The sequence below is a fragment of the Hydra viridissima genome, unplaced genomic scaffold, assembly GCF_058129835.1.
Source record: "Hydra viridissima isolate aposymbiotic clone 2 unplaced genomic scaffold, HvirCarnegie_v1 scaffold_15, whole genome shotgun sequence".
Taxonomy (NCBI): domain Eukaryota; kingdom Metazoa; phylum Cnidaria; class Hydrozoa; order Anthoathecata; family Hydridae; genus Hydra; species Hydra viridissima.
This window is the reverse complement of record NW_028324314.1, coordinates 9,712,676-9,733,026: the sequence shown is the minus strand read 5'-3', so window position 1 is coordinate 9,733,026 and position 20,351 is coordinate 9,712,676. Positions and strand designations below refer to the sequence as shown.

The window sequence follows — 20,351 nt, the reverse complement described above, 5'->3', positions numbered from 1 at the left end:
ACAATCAAAAACAAAGCAAAAATAAAACAGCACGAGTATTACTGCATACTATCATTTCAAGTATCATAAAATCTTAGTCATCAAATATACAACATTAAATAAACTAATTAAACAGTATAATAAATAATCGTAAAAACTTTGAAATAATATTTATGTACACATTTAAAAATCTTGAGTGATTAAGTTATAAATAGTAGAAAAACTTATAGATTAAATAAAAAAAAAAAACTACACTAAATTCATTTATGTAAAGAGTAAAAGAATTAAAACAAAACAACCAAAAAATTTATGGAAAAAAAGAAAAAAAAAAAAAAAAAAAATTCAAAACAAAAATTATTTTTGGAACTTTCAAATTAAACTTGCAACAAAACTGTTTGTGGATTCAACAAAAGTATGAAATAATTTAGAAATTCACAAAATCATTATTTGGTTTATCAACTATTTATCAATTATATTTATTTTTTGTAAAAATTATCCAGAACTTTCCTAACATCAGCTCTATCAGCAGGATCAAAATCACCAAACAATTCAATCAATGCAGCTCTAACCTAAATGAACATGGAAAAGTAAATTACAACTAAAGTCTTTAACAGATTTTCAAAAGAGTTAGAAACGAAACTTACAATGAAAAGAAAAGAAACATATAACTCTTGTAACAATGGTCATAATCACCAATAAATTATTATCATAGTAAAACACCTGAAACCTCTATAAACCTCTATATAAATCTCTATAAAGCATAAATCAATAATATGCAAAATCTATAAAGCAAGTGTCTTTTTTTTAAGTGTAACAAAGCTTATAAAAATAAAACCTTTTCAATTTCTAAACGATGATATAACACCAATTGAATTTTAAACCCATGGTTTGGCCGAACAATATTTCTCATGGCTTTTAAATAATGTAGAGCTGACCTAGGATCCACATCTGCTACAGTCATAATGTAAGCTATACAAACAGTACTTGATCTAGAATTACCAGTGTCGCTGAAACATTATTTAAAAAAAGTTAAAAAAAACAAACAAAATGTTTAATCATAATTTCTCATAATTACAAATTAACTGATTCAAATTAGTCAACCAAATTACTTTGCAGATTAAATATGATGATGAATTAAAAAATAGCAAACATTTATTAACAAGGTGATCATCTGACAGATCCATATGCAATATAAATCATAAGCACAAATCATAAAGAATAAACATCTTACACTTTTAGCTTTGCTGTATTTTGATTTAGTTTAAGATGAAGAACCAAGTGGATTATTTAAAATTTTAGAGGACTAACTTACTGATTGAAAAAAAAATTTGCCTCATAAAGATAAAAAAAAACAACTAACTTACCAATGAACAAGGACATTTCCCCCAGACAACCTACAAAAATTATCTCAATGAAACAAGTTTTCCTTAAATAAAAGCTTAATATAACTGGACTTGCTTTCTTTTCCAAACTTACATATAAAACATGAGGAACAACACATACCTTCCTCTGTGAATAAATGCAATGCACTCGTGAAAATACTGCAACCTATAATTAAAAAGTCAATAATCTAAGAATTATTTTTTAACTTGCTTTACTATTTGTGAATTTCCCAGAGCCAAAAAATAAAAGCTCAGTAAGTAAGAAAAGTTTGACGTTAATTGAAATGGTTTCTTTATAAAAGTAATTTATCTATAAAAAAACAAACTTTTTACATGTTCTGGCCAGCTAAGTCTTGCATGATGATTGTTTTATACTTAAGATCCTACAAAAGTTAAACCAAAGAATTTATAATTAAGGATGAAAATGTTAAAAGTTACAGCAATAAAAAGAGCAGCAGAAAATTTCAGAAAGAATTTGTCTGGAGGTGCTGTGAATGCCGGAATCTGATGACCTTTTTAAAGGTGTGAAAATCATAATAGAGTACTTTCTTTCAATAGAAGATAAAACAACTATTTGTAAGTATCTAGAAAAAAAACCCAATCAGAATGGAGTAATTTTTTTGGTTAAAAAAGAAATTAACTTTATAATTATTGTAATTTATAATTTTATAATTCACATTAGTAATAGGAGAATAGTTAACTTTCTTCATTAAAATTTAATAAAGTATACATATACTGTACTTTATAGAATCACTAACTTTTTGATTTATTATTGCTAATCTTATTATATTTAAAATTCTCTATAAAATTGCTACCTTCAATGAAGGCTTCAGCTCATTGGGTTCATCAAGAAATGAGAGAATGTGGGTAATGTTGTTTCCTGTGATTTGCTTCTCATCATGCGAATCTTAATTATCATTTAAAGAATACTATTAATAATAAAAAATAATTGATTTATAATATTATATCAACTACTACAGGCATTAGCATCCAAAACCATTAGTAACCAAATTTAATATCATGACTGTTGTGATTGTTTTCTTCATTATACTAATTATGTACAATTACTGTAAGTTAATTTACTTTAATTTATATATGTAAGGTAACTTTACAAATATCATAACACATATATTTTAGGCTAGGTAGAACATGAGTAAGCAAATTACAAACCTTCTAATCCACCAATATATAAACCTGGTAAAACCTGAACAAAACAAAATCAGCTTCCTGAATTAAACGTCAAATTAATTAATGCTGTAAACACAAATTGTTTACAGCATCAATATTGCATAAATATACAGCATCAATATTACATAAATATACACACTACATAGCATATCATAAAAAACTTTCTTAGAAGAAGCAAAAGTATAAAATAAAAATGCTTTTGAAACAAAAGAAAATTTTAAAATGCAAATGTTACTGTGGCTGAAAGAAACTGTGACTTGAATAACAAACCTTATTCATGCCATTTCCCATTATTAAATATACTAAAACTTGATCAAATAACTGTATTATACTTATTATTATTTTATCTATGAAATAGAACAAAAATTTAGAATGCAAACACGCAAGTATAAATATAAATAACAGTGTATGTGTTAACTTAGAGAAAAAAACTCAAAGCATCACAACAATTGCAAATACAAAACCCTGATATTTACTGATTTCCTCTTTGTCTTGTCATGTTCATTAAATCATAAGATTTTTGACAATTATATTTATCCAATTTAATAGACAAAGTTGTAATATGATTACTTTTAAAACTCTTCAGTAGCAGTCTCCCTTTTTAGATGATTGAAAGTTACTTTTTTTTTTTCTTAAAAATTATTGTTTTTCTTAATTCAAATTAAACCTTTTTTCACATTCTGTTTCAAAACATTTTTGATAGATATTTTTTTTTAACTCAAATTTATATAAAAAACCAGATAAATATATTCATACAACTTTTTAAGTTTAATAATCTTATTATTAACTATTACCAAATATAACTACATTACACTCTAAACACCTTTACACTCCAAAAACACCTTTACACTCCAAAAAGAACAATTCATTTTTAACATAAAACAAACCAAAAAAAAAAAAAATACAAAAACAGCATAATTCCAATTTAATATAAATTTTATAAAATAAAACAAATTAGAATTATTTTCTAATACAAGATATAAAAATTCACAACACAAAATAAATGTAGGAAAAGACATCTCCGACATAAAATAAATGCTATAAGGAGAACACTACAAATAAGTTATACAATAAAGTATTAAATAAAATTTGGGCAATTTTTACCCAAGTCAAGATATGGGCATTTTTACCCAGGTCAACAAACAAAAAAAAAAAAAAAAAAAAAAAAAAGAAACTACAAATTAAACTTTCTGTTTTTCTGATAAAGACAAAACAAAAGTAATCATTAAAATGATTAAAGTTGAAGAACCAGAAATTCTACAGTTTTATACAAGAAACAAACATGAACATTTTCAATGTCATTTACAAATCTGCAAAAAAAAAATGCTATAAAAATATTTTCTATTAATAAATATGGCATCTTGCTTTTTACTTAGCATCCAAGTTGTATCATTTTCTGTTTCACTGCTACTGGTCATTAACTCAATTGTTGCTTTTGGATGACACAAATAGAGTTTCACTGATTTTAAGATTCATTGAGTGGGTGGATGGATACGCTTTTCAGCTGCTTGTAACAGAAGATTACGACGATCTTCTATTTCTTTTAACATTTCAGGGGATGCTGTATTTTCTGTCATTGCATTGGACTTTACCAAACATCTTCTAAATAGAGTACTTAACTTATAACAAAAATGACAAGAGAAAATCTAAAAGAACTTTTGAGTTAAAACAAATATTAAACATTCCTTATTTGCCTGAATAATCTGATGTAATCAGTACCTATCCAACACAAAAACATTTGCCTAATATATAAATCAAAATACTATTGTTTAAAAATAATATTAAAAAAACCTTGATGTTCTTAATGAACTTGAAGATCTTATCGGAAGTCTTCTTCTCAGCTGAACATTATACTCATCATCATCAAGATAGTGGTTATCTCCGTCATTTGTAAAACTTTCTGCTTCTAAGTAAGTATCTTTTTTATCTGTTAACTCTGATGTTAGCTCATCATTTTGAGTATCAGTGTCTAATAGTAACACAAAACTTAAAATAATAAATACTACTTTAATCAACCAACTCTTTAAGGTGTAACAAAAAGAAAAATAAATTTAAAAATTCTTTACCATTGTCTTCTAATAAAGGGGATTGAAGAGGTGGCTAAATAAATACAAAGATAGAAAATTTGAGAAGAAAGATATTTCATATATCATAGACATAATAGAAACATTCTTGTGAAAACAGTTATATAAGGTATAAAAATATCAGTTTATTAATAGCAATTTTTACATCAAAACTTAACCCTATGAAAGAAAATCACAAAACATAAAGGCAAATAAAGATTTAAATTAAAAAATATTTATTTGCCTTTATGTGATGTGATGACTAAAATAACAACTAAAATAAAAAAAAAATACGTTCTTTAAAACTCTGATTGCAAGAAATTCATTAAGAATATAGCAATAATAACCAGTTCAGAAATTAGCTAAAAGTCTGTAACTAACCAATGCTGATGTCAAGTTTCCTTCTAAAATATTATCAGCAGTAGCATCAGCAGATCCAGTTTGCTGCAAATCTGAAACTATAGCATCTCTTGATATATGAGGAAACAAGCGTAAAAGTTGCTCCACCTGTAAAAAACAGCCTAGTTAATAAAAGCTCTCTTTTCAGATAACTTAAACCAGGCTAATTATGGGAAACCTTTTATTTGATATTTTGAACTACTTGGATTTAAACTTGGATTTAAACTTGGATTTAAACATTAAACGATGCCAACAAATTAATATTAAACACATATTATCTTATATGACAATTTCTTTCTTAAGATAATCATCACTTTAATCATCACTAGATCAAATATGTTATGAGTACCTGTCTGTTAATTTCACTCTGGTCTTGTTCTAATCTCCCATGAAAAACTTCAATTGAAAAACTTGGAAACCAGTTCGCAATTTGTCTTCCATCAAGAAAAAAGAAAAAGTTTCTAAAACCATTTACATTTTCATTTCGATTTATTGTGATATCATTAAGTTCACCAACATGTTCTTCTTCAGCAGTCGGGAAACTAGGAGGCAAACCCATATCCTTAGTGAGTGATCTGCGACATGTAGGGCATGATACATCTTGTTGTAGCCATGAACATAAACAGGAGCTAAAAAATTAAACCAATTTAATTTTACATCTCTTATATCTTATAACTATATATATACTTTATATATATATATATATATATATATATAAAAACTATTTCAGAGGGCTAAATATATCAAAGATATATTTAGCCCCCTGAGATAGCTTATTCAATTGCAATTACTTGATACTTTTTTCTTTTTTTTAAATGGGGATAGAAGTGAGTGAAAAGGTCTTTTATGAGAGATTGCTTTTATTGCTTTAATGTTAGTAAAATTCTAGGATTCGATGAGATATAATCAAAAAGAGAAATTTGACATTAGTATTATATCAGTAACTTTAGACACATTTTAACAATGTAAAGGTAATATTTAAAAAGAAAAAAAGTAGATTTTAAAAAAAAATTCAATATTTAGTGCATTAGGTTTAGTATAGTTTTGTATAAATTCATTGACAACTACTTGGCATGATTGAAGAATGTTAAGGATTTTACATATATAAAACTATGATAATTGCATGTTTTTATTATAACTTAGCCATAATCACAGAAAACAGAAAAATACCAGATTAAGACAACCTGTAAAACAATCAGATGTGAGATGGAATGATAAAGAACTTCATTTTCCATAAAAATGTTACACAATATTAATATAAAGATACAAAATAGGCTACATTTACTAAAAAACTGTAAGAACTAGAGTACAAATAATGTAGTGAATTAATATGTAATTCATCATTATACATTGGATCTAAGGTTTTTTTTAGAAATCTATAACTTAAGTTAACTTTGGTTCTGACTGTTACAACTGTATTATTTGAGGAAAATATGATAAAAGTTCTTTTTTACTTAAATTTCATTTTAGTCACTTTATAAACATTCCACTGTAAAAATTAAAGCATACTGCACATACTGATGAAAAAAATGTCCACACGGCAATTTCCTTGCAACTTCCATGCTATCCCAACATATTGCACAATGATCTGCCACTTCATCTAACTCATCTTGTGTGGCCAGTTGAAATCTTACATAAATAAAAATAAATGCTAGCAGAACTCATGTTTATGACTCATATTTATAAATCTTCTAGCTTTATGTTTACCTTGTTGAAACACTTTTAATGACTTTCTGATACAATCTGTGCTTCTTCAGGCATTTTTTAAACTCTGAAAATATACTTCTGATGTTCCAATACAAAACCAAGCTTGCCATGGAAAGGAAAACGTTTGACCATACCTAAAAGCATAAAAAGGCAATAGTGTAATAGTATATAATAGTAAATAATGATCTATAATATATAGCATTACATATAATAGTGTAAAATATGCCTCTAAAGCATGTAAAATATACTAGCATAACATATAAAATAAAAATATATAACAATAAAAAAAAGGATTAGTATAGTAATATAACAAAACAATAAAAAAAAAAAATGAATTAAAATAAAACATCAGAGAAATTTATAATGAAATTAAAACTTTCAAAATAATCAATAAAAAGTCTTTAAATAAGGAAAAGAGCTTTTCAAACTCACCAACATGTGCACATGGTAAACTAAATCAACAGCTAAAACCAAGCATTCAGAGACTAGATCAATGTAGTAGGTGACTTTAGATTTTGTATCCCAATTACCAGGCTGTGATATTTCCAAAATTTGAAACATGTACCTAAAAAAAAAAATATGTTTGTGCATTTGTAACAAACCAAGTAAAAGTTTACAAAAGTATAAAGAAAAACCTCTAAAATTTAAGAATGACTTTTATTTACATAATTTTTCTACTTATTTAAACATTTACTATCAAAATTTTATGTGTTGAAAATTAATAGATGCATTTAAAATTTTCTTGCATATAGTTTTTCTTAAAAGTACAAGAGAAGCAATAAATAAATTGATCCAATTTTTTTTACCTAAGAGAAAAATTGATTTAAAATCCTATAGAAAAGTACTTTATAAAGCATAGCTCTAATACAAATATTTATACATATATATACTTATACAAAAAACAGTAAAGTATTTAAAAAACACCAGAATTATTTCTCTCATTTAAATTGATTTTATTCTTGGAAAACTCAATTGCAATTCTTTTTCCAAATAACTTATTTTTTTCAGGCAAAAAAAACTATCAAATTAACATGAACCTAAAATGAAGTCAAAACAATATTTCCTTCATAAGATCTGTTTTCAAAACACTTTTACAAATATAAATCTGGAAAAATTATTTTCTAACTTATGTTTTTCTTATAAATAGATACATATAATCCCAGACAAGCAGGTAGAGTGTGTAGTTGCAACACAAAAAGTTGTGCAATTAGTTATGGCAAAATGAATTTCACATCCAAATGCAGTGCAATAAGTTGTATATGCTTAGTTAAACTAGTTTAAACTGACCTTATTAATAAATGCAGTGATTTCAAACCCAGTAAGACGCACTAAAAAAAAAAAAGTTTTCATAAGGTTTTAAACAAAACAAAAAAACTATAAACATATATTTTTCTTAAGACCAAACAAAAAAATGACTTACAACAATTAATATGAATATAAGTACTTTGCGAACATATTTTAAAATAATAATCCTTGTAATCTTTCAGAAAAATGTGAAGCAACTGACAAAATTTAATTTTTTTAAGAAGTAATTTTTGTGTGTATGGATAATGCAGCTTTATAAAAGTTGATAGCACTTGAAAAAATATTAGAAAATGATGTAAGTTTTAACCTCTGCTAACATAAACAACATTATGTTAACACTTTCTAGATAGCCATAAGCCACAGCACATACACCCATAGCAAAACTTGATAAAAATATAATAGCAATAAGTAACATCAACTTGAGATGCTTGTTACGTGGAGTAAATGGAGATGAAGTCAACTAAAAAAATATATCAAACCATTCTTAAAAAGTGGTGTATTCACTCACTAAACCAATTTTATTTAAGCATAGCTGATATATATTGGTGATTATTTTATTTAAATATTGTTAAAGACTGTTAAAGTTGATAAGTAAATTTATCTTATTTTACCTTAAAGACCTACAAAGAAAGTTTGCAATTGATTTTTAATTCTGATGTTTAAAACTTTTTTATTGATTTGTTTAGCACTAATTGAAAATCAATGACAAACTTCCTAATTCTTTTAAAATATTGTGAAAACTTGTTTAACACAGATAATATTGTGAACACTTGCTTAACAGAGACACTACTGTAAAGAAAAAAGTTAATAAAAGCTTAACTCACATATTTATATCGGTCTTTACAAAGTTGACCAAATATATGCCAGAACCCAAGCATGGAAAACCAAGCAGCCCAACATAGCACTTCACTTATTGACTGGGCATTAACGACACCAAACACAAAAATGATTTTGTAGAAAATGTAGTTCCAAAACTTATCCTGCAAGTGCTAATAACAAAAAATATGGTGATATAATACATAAAAAGTTATAAATATACATAATACATACATACATACATACATACATACATACATACATACATACATACATACATTCATACATACATACATACATACATACATACATACATACATACATACATACATACATACATACATACATACAGTGGTGGCCAAAAGTCTTGGAACAAAACATTTAACGACCAAAAAAATTTATTTTTGATCTAAAGTATAAATTTAGAAGGTTTGAGGTATATTTTTAAAGAGAATGTTGTTTAAAAAAATACTTACAACTTATTTATTTTTTTATTTATTTTACTTAAAATATTTACTGTAACATAAAATATGTTGTTCCAAGACTTTTGGCCACCACTGTACATACATACATACATACATACATACATGTATGTGTTTGTGTGAGCGTGTGTATGTGTGTATGTGTGTATATTTATAAAATAAGAAAAAATGTGAACGTGTATATAAATGTTGTCTACTCATTGACATAAATGAGTAATTCATAAAACTGTGTGATTGCACCCAAAAAGAAATAAATTGCCCCACAGAGGCAATTCGGTTGGTAATGAGAACAATTTAACAACCAACTTTAAAGTTTCATCATTGGACAACTCAATTTTTTAATGTTAAATATTATGTATGTACTACATAGGGGGCATTAAAATTTTAGAAAGACTTAGGTAGGGCAAAGCACAATAAAGGTTGGGAAACATTACTCTAGACTATATATACTAATTATGTATTTAGACTCTGCAGAAAGGATGAAATGTATTATTTTACTAACTTTTACATGGAATTCATGATATACAGTTATTTAAGCATATCCCATTAGAGCCAACATACAAAGTATTTTAATGCTTCTTATAAACCATTTCTTCATGGATTTAAAATATATAATTTGTATACTACTTATAGTTTAACATTTTAATAAACAGTATTGTAACATCATGTAAGGAAAGGAGGTGTGAGATTTTATTTGGGTCATTTAAATAAGAGAATCTTATAGCAAATTCTTTTATAATAAACCAGTTGTTTAACAATAATCTAAATGTTAAAATATTCAAATTTAGATTTCATACTTTAAACAGTGTTTTAAGTTTTTCTATTTTATACTGTGATACATGAGTATATATATATATATATATATATATATATATATATATATATATATATATATATATATATATATATATATATATATATATATATATATATATATATATATATATACATACTGCAAAAGAAATCAAATTAAACCTGTTCTTCAGATAGTCGTAAGTCACCTAGTACAAGCTTCTGGATAACTTTGCCAAACAGAAACAGACAACAATAAGCCATATTGATCAAGGACTATAAATCAAAAAACTTTTTTTTGCAAAAGTTTTAAAAACCTACACAACAATTTCAAAAAATATTTTAAAATATGCTTATCCTAATGTATAAATATTATTTTGAATTCACCAACTTACCCATAGGCAAAAAGATTCATTTAAATATACATCATACAGTGAGTCAAATTGTGTTGAATTAGTATAAATTTCATCTTGTTGATAAAGTTTGTTTCTTGCAAATAATGCAGACACAAGAAAGATAACCAAACTCAATGTACAATATGATTTTAATGAGGGAACAGGGAGTCTTTCAGAGAAGAAAAACGGCATCACAGATAAACACCTTTCCTCTAAAAAAATTTTCTGCAGTAAAAATTACAACAACAGTTACATATTTCCATTTAATTTTATTCATTACTATAAAGTTATCAATAGTTTTAGAAATATAATATATAAAAAAGCAAGAAAATCAACGAAAATTTGATTTTCTGGTTACCTGGGATTTTTGGGATTTCTATGTTTTGTTGTTGTTTTTTAAACCGTTAATTCGAAAGTCTGTATATTTAAGGGAAATGGTTTCGGCAGCCGTATTGTAATAAAAATTCAACATACCATAAAATATTATTTTCCGTTTAATAAATACTTAAATTTTTATTCACTTGTTTTAGACATGACTACAACTGATATTTATTCATTTCTTTAGTTATTGAAATGAGTGCAATCTTGAAATGAGTTTATAGCAAAATTATTTATTTATGACCTCTTCATATTCTAAGTATATAGAGGTTATTTTACGCGCGGACGATGGCATTTATTTCTTTTCGTGAAGTATATATTCATGAATTAAAGTGTTTTTCTCTTTTGAAACTTATACAGAAAAAATAGTAGTAATTTTAATTAAATAGAAGTCAAAAAACAAAAATATATTTTAGACAAAAGACACAAATTTTTAAAAATAATTTACAGCACGAACTAAAGGTACTCACTAAAAAGATCTAAAAAATAAAGTTTGCTTTGTGATGAATTATTTTAAAAAGGACTCCAAGGTTAAAAATTCTTGTCGACGAACTTTGTCTACCACTCTCTTATTTGTAAGGCAAAACATTCAAAAGCATTTTTAAGCTTTCTTTTCTTTTCTTTATAAATTCAAATAAATAACATAACTAAAATAAAATGAATAAAATATTGTAACTCCTTAAAGCTAGACTTGTTTTCTTGACGAATTAGAAACGTTTGAAATAGAAAAACGTGTTAAATTTAAACTCTTTCGCAAAGGCTGTAATAAGCTTTATTTTTACAAAAAATTTTATTCTCCTTACACTAAACTTTTATTTATTTTATAGTAAGTTCAACCATGGCCATTGACTCAAGAAAAGGAATATACCAGATTTTATTGGAATCATAATGCATTTAAAGTATTAGTCGTTGAAAAGTATTTAGTAAACTGTTTTGTTCATCACTTACCACTTCAACTCTTTGTAAATTACTGTTAATCACGAAATCTGTTGTAGCAAAATGCAAATTTAAGTGACTTTTTTTTAACTTATATTGCCAGGTGCATAAAATTAAATATGGAGGTTTTACGCTGTGTTTTTCTAACGGTATGGCTAAAAGTTCATTTGCTGTTTGCGGAATCCGCAATTACTTTATTTCTTTTCTCGCCGTTTTTTGTTATCGGCAGCCGCAGTTTATTTTACCCTAATCTTTCTTCATTAAAGTTTATTTAGTGCATCACAAAGGTTTGTTTTGATCGTATCAAAAAGGGGTCCGACCTTAATCAGAAAGAAATTTAAGTTTACTTAAATAAGTAATTTTGTCACAAAATTTTTGTGCATTTGATATAATTGTGGAAACAAAGGAATATTTGATTAAACGTAACGAATTGTCAAAAAGTGTGTCTGTAACGAATTAAAAAGACATAATAATAACCAAAGTTTATACGGTGAGTTATGAGAACAGGTATCAAAATCAAACATTGTGCCATTTATTGTCTATAATGCTGTAGCTGCATTTAATGTTGGAATTAAGTCATCTGCTCTTGCATTTGAAAAACTGAGTTACTGAGTTATTAAAAAATTAGTTATTAGACTGTTATTATATTAGATAAGTAACAAAAAAAAAAGGAAGACTGTGTTTTGCACCTTAAAAAGATGAAAAAGCACAGGAAGGCCGGTTAAAACTTTATGAGCATGGAGATTTTTAACTTTTTATATCGTAAATAGATGAAATGACATCAAATTAGCATTTTCGAAGCATTTTTTATTTTTATTGATAGATTAATTTTATTACCATTTATTTTAGTTTTTTTTTTTTTTTTCATTTTTCATTTTTCATTTAAAAAAATGGATGGGTGAGGAGGTTTTAACCATAAGTCTTAACCATATGTACCATATGCCCCAAACAACTTTCTCGCAAAGTTAATCAATTTTGAAGCTTTTTAGAAACTTTTTCATATTTATTTACCAAAAATCTTTTAGATAGTTCAAAGGAAAAAGTTAAACCGTGCAAAGTGGATTGCCAAAGCTGCATCAACCAAAACAAAGGCTTTTCTTCAACACTTTCTTAGATGACATACAATCTTCAACATTTCCAGCATTCTTTTCTGATATTCAATGAAAAGATCGCACAGTGGTCCAGAGTACAATTGTAGAACGAAATTGTTATACGCTATCATAAAACCTTATTTAGTGCTTATAACGGAGGGGGTGGGGCTGAGGGCCCAAAAGTAATGAGACAAAATGTTTAATTAAATAAAGCAAACTAGGCATGCGAGAAAATCATTATTTTTGATGATGCTTTGTAACCCATAAAATTCTCTTTCTAGATATATAAAAAGTTTTTCGATTATCATTCCCACACATGACAAAACCAGTCGATCTTCGAAGACGTATTTACGCTTTGGTTGGACAAATGAGCAAAGCCCGTTTAATAAACATTTTCAAGTTAAAAAATATCCAGTGTGCAACCATGTATCGGATCATCAAACGCTTTTAAGATGTTCTGCCATTTGAAAATTAGACAAGAAAAGATCGTCTAAGTAAACTGAACAAATAACAGCAACAAAAAATTGAAAAAATTTTACGGAAAATGTTGCTGGCGTGAGTCTCACTTCAAAATTCAATGTCCCACGATCTTGTATTCATTGAAAATTTAAAAAACTGGGCTTAAAATATTATAAGAGACAATGTGCGCTAAGGTAAACTCAATAGCAACTCTAGTAAATGCCTACCAACTGTCAAAAACGAAGGAAGAATATTTCGTCAAGATTGAAGACGAAAAATACTTTACATTTTCAGATTAGAATATGCCGGATTTTATTCATGCAACAAATAAACCAGTCTACTAGATTTGTAATTTAAATGGAGAGGTTTGCACCAAAGCTCTATGGTTAGCGTTATGCAGTAAAGGTGTTTCGGCGCCATATATTGAAAAGACCAAAATTAATGCAGATGCAAAATGTCAAAATTGTTCAACAAAGTTTTTAAAATTCATCAATAAACACCATTTAAAAGATAAATCAACTTTTTGGCCTGAATTAGCCACGTTCCATCATGAAAAAACTACAACAGATTAGCTCAATAAGTACAAAATACATTTGTGCCAAAGCATATGAATTCACCGAATGTTCCGAAAGCCAGGGCAATCGAGGAATTTTGATCCATTTTGGGTGATATAGCTTGTAATTAAGGTTGGGCGTCAACGAAAAAAAATAGTCGACGAAGCAGGATCAAAAGACATTTAAAAAAGGTTGATATGAAATTTGTCCAGACCATGATGGAAAGCGTATGCAATAAATTATGAAAAATTGAAGAACAGAAACCTTTTTTCTATTTTGTAAACAGTAAGCTGTTTTTATCCCCTTTTCATGTCTTTGGATAAAATAACCAGAAAATAAAAGAGAAAAGTGACGTAGAAACAAGTGTTTTAGCTTTGTCTAAAAACTATCGGCCCACCCGTTAATTTGTATTGCAATAAAAAGATTAAACGTTTATTTTCAAAAGAATTTTGTCTATACTTATCTAGAATATATGTAAACGAACCGCTTATAACCAGCTTTACAAAGTCGTTTGTAATAAACAATCCAAAAGCATTTTTTTAATTTAGAGGAAGGACGGAATCGTTAAGATCCACCTCAAAAACTATCATCAAACTTTCAACATCAAATATAAGGATGAAACTTTAAACTAACTTTACAAATTTTATTTAAAAAACAGTACAGAAATAAAGAGCTAACCGAGTTGTAAAAATATTTAACTTAAAACTTGTAATAAAATTTACAACAGCATGTTAATACGTCCAACCCATTTATCTCTTCAGAAATTTTTGAGTTTTGGAAAAAACTCGTGCCGTTACAAGTATTGTGGGTTCCTATCCAGGTTTTGATTGATCTACCGGTATACCTAGTTTCTTCCAAAGACCCTCCATAAGTTGCAATTTTCCCAATCCCATTTTCTTTTTGTTATCTCCTTTGCTCGCCAACTTTTTATGCTTCGTCAATGCACTTGTCTCTTTTGAAAAAACAGTTGTCAGGAATCTTGTGGAGGAAGAAGCTGGATAAAGAAACATTTATAAAGAAACAAGTGAAATGATAAATAATGCAAAATCACCAACTTCTGCAGACGTTTAGTTGTTACTCTGTCCCGAACTCCAAACTGAACCCTAAGCCTACAAGAGCCAGCCTCGTATTGGAGATGGATTTTAATACTTTCTTTTGTAATTTACATAATGGTTGAGGAGTTAAATGAAGAAAATCTCCAATAAACTTTTATCTGCCGCTACCTTTGCTATTTTTGCAGCAAACTAAAAATTTTTTCTCTTGCTAAATATGCTTATCAAGTGTTACCAGTTACAAATTTGCCGCGCTACGATTGACTGCGATGAACTAGAACGCTTCCCATCGTGGTGAAAAGGTGCCCTAAAAGACTCAAAAAAGAAAACATGTTACATGTTAAATACTTAACTGGAATTTGTGTCATGTAACATGTTAAGCTGAGTGGAGACAGTTTTAATCGGAAACCGATGAAAGTTTATTAGCCAACAAGTCGATTGCTACTTGTTGGCTAATAAACTTTCATCGGCTTCCGTTTTAAAACTTTCATCGGTTTCAAGTAGCAAGTAGCAATCGACTTGTTGGCTGATAAACTTTAATCGATTTCCGTTTTAAACTGTTTCAACCAAAAACATCATAAATGATATTGAAGAAAAACTTATAACTGCAAATAAAAACACTATAACAGCTGTAGATAAAACACTTGAAAACAATAAGACACTTGCAACTACCGTTTTTACCATAACGGATCAATTGCCAGATTTATTATCATCTCAAATTATCATCTCAAATCTATAACATGCACTGTTGATTTTTCTTCCTTTCACAATAGCATATACATAAGCATTACATATAAGATAAATATGTATTGATTGCAATTTTTAGTAAAACTAAATGATGCTAATTAGAGCAGTTGAGTTTAAGTTACCTAATTTTCAGCGCTTGACCTTTTGGGCCTCATGCCGTTGTGATTTTTTCTGAAACACTCAAATTATTTTTGGAAGCTTAACAAAATAGTTTTTAAATAGTTTACAGCTAGACTGGCGTTTCTGTTAAAAATGACATCCTTACATTTGATTTAAGTTTGATTGAGGATCCGTTTTTGTCAATAACGATGTTTTTGTTGGCATTCTGGTGTAGATTTATGTTTTTTTACTTTTTTTACAATTTGAGTTATTTTGCGGTTGGTGAAATTCTATTTCATTTTGTTAGAAAATGGTTTCATAATTTCTGGCTGTCCGATGATTTCGGGCTGCTAGATTGGTTTGTTGAAAAATAGAAGCAAGAAATTGTAACCAGTAGTTAAATATGAGGAGCTTTAATAACTTTTAATTAACGCCTCCGGTTCTTTTTTATAATAATCCCCATTAAAGCCTGCCCACAAATTTTACCCTTTCATATATTGTTCACATTAAGTAGTTCGGATATTTGAGATCAAAAACTATTCCTGTAATTCCTCGATAGAAGTAAATCGCATTGTGTAAAATCAAGAATAAGGTGAACTTGTCTAATACCATAGTAGTATTTCACCGCTTCAAAGTAATGCGAAGAAATTAGAATTACATATTTTTCAGAAAAACACAGAAGACTTCTCACAAGAAATAATTTAATAACAAGAGTTAGGCATTATAAAAAAAAATTCTTCTTAAAAAGGAGAATAGCAATTCAATCACTCGTTCAATAAAATTCATAATGGGGAGAATTCCTCTCCTTTTATTAACGAAACTTTACAAAGGAAAACTCACAAATATGAAATGTAAATTTAATTTGTAAAAAAAAAGTCAAACTCACAAAAGAGACAAAAAATCTTATAAATGTATTTGAGAAGAACCTGCAGAAAGCTTTAACTTCTCCTATTCTTTTTCTGCAAAAGAAGCCACAAAATCATTTGAAGACATTTCAATTTGGTTATAAATAAGAATAATTTAAGAATAAATTTGCGAAATTTTGGAGCGGGTCGAAATACGGGGAAATATTTTTGCATGAGCAATCTAGTCACAAGAATATATATTCTTGTGACAATGATTTTTTTTTTTTAATTTGAGTATGATTTGACAAGAATATACATTCTAATGACTATGTATTCTATATATTTTATGTATATCATGTATATTATGTATTCTATGTATACTATGTAGACTATATATTCTTGTGTTTATGGTGCAATTCTCCCCTCTTTAAAAATCTTAAATAAGTGACAGGTTTTACAAAGAACCATTAAGCTACGTCAAAAACCCACGGGTTCTTCAAGTCGCACAATGACTCAGGATAATCAAAAAATGGCAAAAACTCAATAAAATTTGATGAAAATCGTAAATAAGCATATTTTATGTGAAAATAATAGTCTTATGGGTCAAAGAATTCAAAATTGTAAACGAAAACTTTACAATACGCACCTCTGACGCGTATATTCTACGCATACGCGTTCGCACGCGCGTTTGGCTACATGCATGAAAAATATTTTAGTTAACATTTTAGAATCTTCAAGCCAAAGCACAACACTGATGCATTACTCGACTTGATATTTGTAAAACGATGGTTTTTAAAGGATGCCGATGCATAGAAAAAAGCTTTCATTTCAGATTTTTTATATTTGCTTTATCATTTTCTTTACAATTAACTAAAAATCTTCATCAGTCAATGGTTTTCCTTGATCATTCTTATGTTTTCTAAAAGATATGCTCAATATTTTTGGATCTGATTGTACTAGAAGGTAGTGCATCTGATTCATCATAACGTTTAACCTTGATATTTTTGCCATGTGCAGAAGTCTAGTATTTCTTATCTGTTTATTTAAACTCTCCGAGTGCATCCTCTGAATATATCCCAATTGGCAAAGTTAGTTTTTGTGATATGCAGTAACAGTTTGTGTAGAGTAGGAGGCATAACATACCAGTCGTACAAACTCGCTATAAGTTTAGCTGTTTCAGTGCAGTATGAATCAAATTCATTGTTATTAGTTGGATATCCATTGTAATTATTCATTTTTCAATTTAAATTAAGTTTCAAGTTCAAGATTCAAATCAAAAATTTTAACAAACTTCCAAGTTGTATATAATAACAAAACTATGTTTCTTAAAACCATATTTGATATATTACAACAAGTTACACAAGTAAAAAACTCAAATTCAAGCTTCCCGCTATTTTCATTTGTTTTGATATAGCAAAATACTGTTAGAAAATGGCGGAAAACAAGGTTTTTATGGGATTCATTGACATTTGTATTTCTTTAATAACTCACTATACCGCAAGTGACCGCAGCAATCCCTTTATATTCTAAAAGTGAAAGTGTTAACTGAAAAAAACACATAACTCCTTGGAACTCGGTGGAACATTTTTTTAGCTGATATTTAAAACAAAAAAGTATGGATATATTTTACACTATTTTAGAAAGTTCTTCTAATTTGAACAAAAAAAAATCAGGTTTTGATTTTTTTGTTTCGTTATATTTCAAATATATAAGGTTAAAAGATTATCTTAACCCCTTAACAGTGTATGACGGTTATATCCATCGAAGGTAAAGTGATATTTATGTGGACGATGGATACAGCCGTCGTTGAGTATGCTTTAGGAAATGGTATAAAAAATACTTTATGCATCTAATAAACACATCTGTTCATAATGCTTACTGTATTGGTAAAGAGCTTGGATTTACAAAAACATCAATTTCATTTCGCCAAAGTATTATTGATTATATATTTTCAAATTACGTTACCAAGAGCACCAACTTAAAATCTGGAGGTTCTATTTATTCAATGAGACTAGTTGAGAGACATTTTCCATCATTAATACCTCCCAGTCCTATCAAGACAGACCCATTAAGAAGATGTGAAGAATGTAGAGCTAACAAAATTCGAACTGACTCTAGATACATGTATGTTGAATGTGATGTTGGTCTGTGTATTATTTTTTGTTTTAAACATTAAAATACTTCCAAAGACTTGAAATTAAAAGTTTTTTAAATGATGTTATTAAAATATTATGAAAAAAATGCTTTTCTATTTTTCTTTACTTAAAGTTAAGAAGTTTCCTTATTTAAATAAAAAAATATTAAAAACGGCAATAAAAAAAAAAAGTATTCCACTAGGAAAGAGCCGCCGCGAAAAAAGTGTTCCATGTTAAAGGGTTAAAAATGAATGTAGACTTTTATTTAGATTAAAAAAGTCTACATTTTAACGAAATAAAAATCTCTCATTTTTCAGATTTCTTTGAAAATAATATTGAAGTTTTTAACTTCTTTTAATCATAAAATATAAAATAAAAGTTTTATGAAAAACTGTTTTTACTTTTTAAATAAACAATCATTGTAATTTAATATTGTTAAAAAAAGGGCTCTATGTTTATAAAAAAGTTGCGAGGGGTTAATTGCCATTTTTGTTGTTATTTTGAGCCACTGTGAGTCGGCTTTAAGAACCTTAAGGTTCTTAGAAGAACAACCGCAGAACTTTCAATAACCCTTTAAATTTGCAGTGTAAACTAAGTTTTACACATTAAACTAAAATGACTAAATTTAACTAATAACTAATAAATAATAACTGAATTATGATAGTATGTAAACATTCCATTAGTTTGTGTTGTAATGTATGTACACTGTGCAATACTCTGTAACAGTACACCCTAATTTAATGTGTACATTGAGTTAAAGCTGATTTTCAGGGATTATCACAAGATACGTATATTTTTAGAAATTCATTTTTAAAAATGTTTTTTAAAAAATGTTTTTTTTAAAAAAAAAGAATTGTTTCCATCCTGGACACACTGTAACAGTGGTCAAAAGATGGAGCAGTTTATGTTATAAGAAAACTTCAAATGGTTTCATAAATAAACTAAATTCTAATTAAATAATGGTAGAATTTGTTAACACCAAATTAAAAGGCGAAACTCTTTTTTCGGTGGATGGCTTTTTTTTATTGCTCTGAGGGAGATTTTGACGCAAACGCCATAGCGCTAATTAAACACCAGCGTGGAATCGTATTGACGTTACAATCTTAACCGTCGCTTTGTAATTTATAAGTTCTTGAAACATTAACGTTAAGTGTAAATACTCAATGTGTCTTTCTGAGTGCTAAAGTTTTTTTGTGCGATTTCGACTATAAAAAAGTTGTTTTGTAGCCGATCAGTTGACAGAGTGGTCTTGAGTACGGTTAAGGATTTCTTGAAATTTACAATTTTATGTTAATAACAACTCTGTTTTTGTATTAATTAAAGACATTTTAGCCTTACATGGATCGTAATTTCCACCATATCGCTGTAACAAACCAAAAGTTATAGCTCAAAGGTTTTTTGCAGATTTTAAGATATCATCGTCTGCATATATTTTACATAGTTTTTTTATATTTCAACGGAAATAACCAAATCTTTAGTTTTTTATTAACACTTTTAATTATTTGGAATTCTTTAACTCCTTTAATATGCCTTTTAAAAGATATATT

The 20,351-nt window shown here is 27.6% G+C and overlaps 2 protein-coding genes across 2 annotated transcripts; both read right to left on the bottom strand.

Moving 5' to 3' along the window:
- Positions 1-454: 454 nt before the first annotated feature.
- Positions 455-2,930, bottom strand: LOC149878559 (dual specificity protein phosphatase 22-like). The gene is made up of 8 exons (XM_090073071.1): positions 2,820-2,930; positions 2,532-2,565; positions 2,177-2,268; positions 1,695-1,744; positions 1,483-1,527; positions 1,344-1,373; positions 815-986; positions 455-548 (listed from the first exon to the last, which is right to left on the bottom strand). The coding sequence occupies exons 1-8, from the start codon at positions 2,838-2,840 to the stop codon at positions 456-458; spliced, it is 537 nt and encodes a 178-aa protein (XP_089929197.1). The 5' UTR covers positions 2,841-2,930; the 3' UTR covers position 455.
- An 874-nt stretch (positions 2,931-3,804) lies between these two features.
- LOC145193080 (E3 ubiquitin-protein ligase AMFR-like) lies at positions 3,805-11,147 on the bottom strand. Its single transcript, XM_090073406.1, has 14 exons — positions 10,867-11,147; positions 10,509-10,720; positions 10,297-10,389; positions 8,848-9,012; positions 8,331-8,483; positions 8,006-8,046; positions 7,151-7,283; positions 6,719-6,852; positions 6,530-6,640; positions 5,361-5,640; positions 4,994-5,119; positions 4,616-4,649; positions 4,341-4,518; positions 3,805-4,151 (listed from the first exon to the last, which is right to left on the bottom strand). The coding sequence occupies exons 2-14, from the start codon at positions 10,698-10,700 to the stop codon at positions 4,022-4,024; spliced, it is 1,770 nt and encodes a 589-aa protein (XP_089929532.1). The 5' UTR covers positions 10,701-10,720; positions 10,867-11,147; the 3' UTR covers positions 3,805-4,021.
- Positions 11,148-20,351: the final 9,204 nt, after the last annotated feature.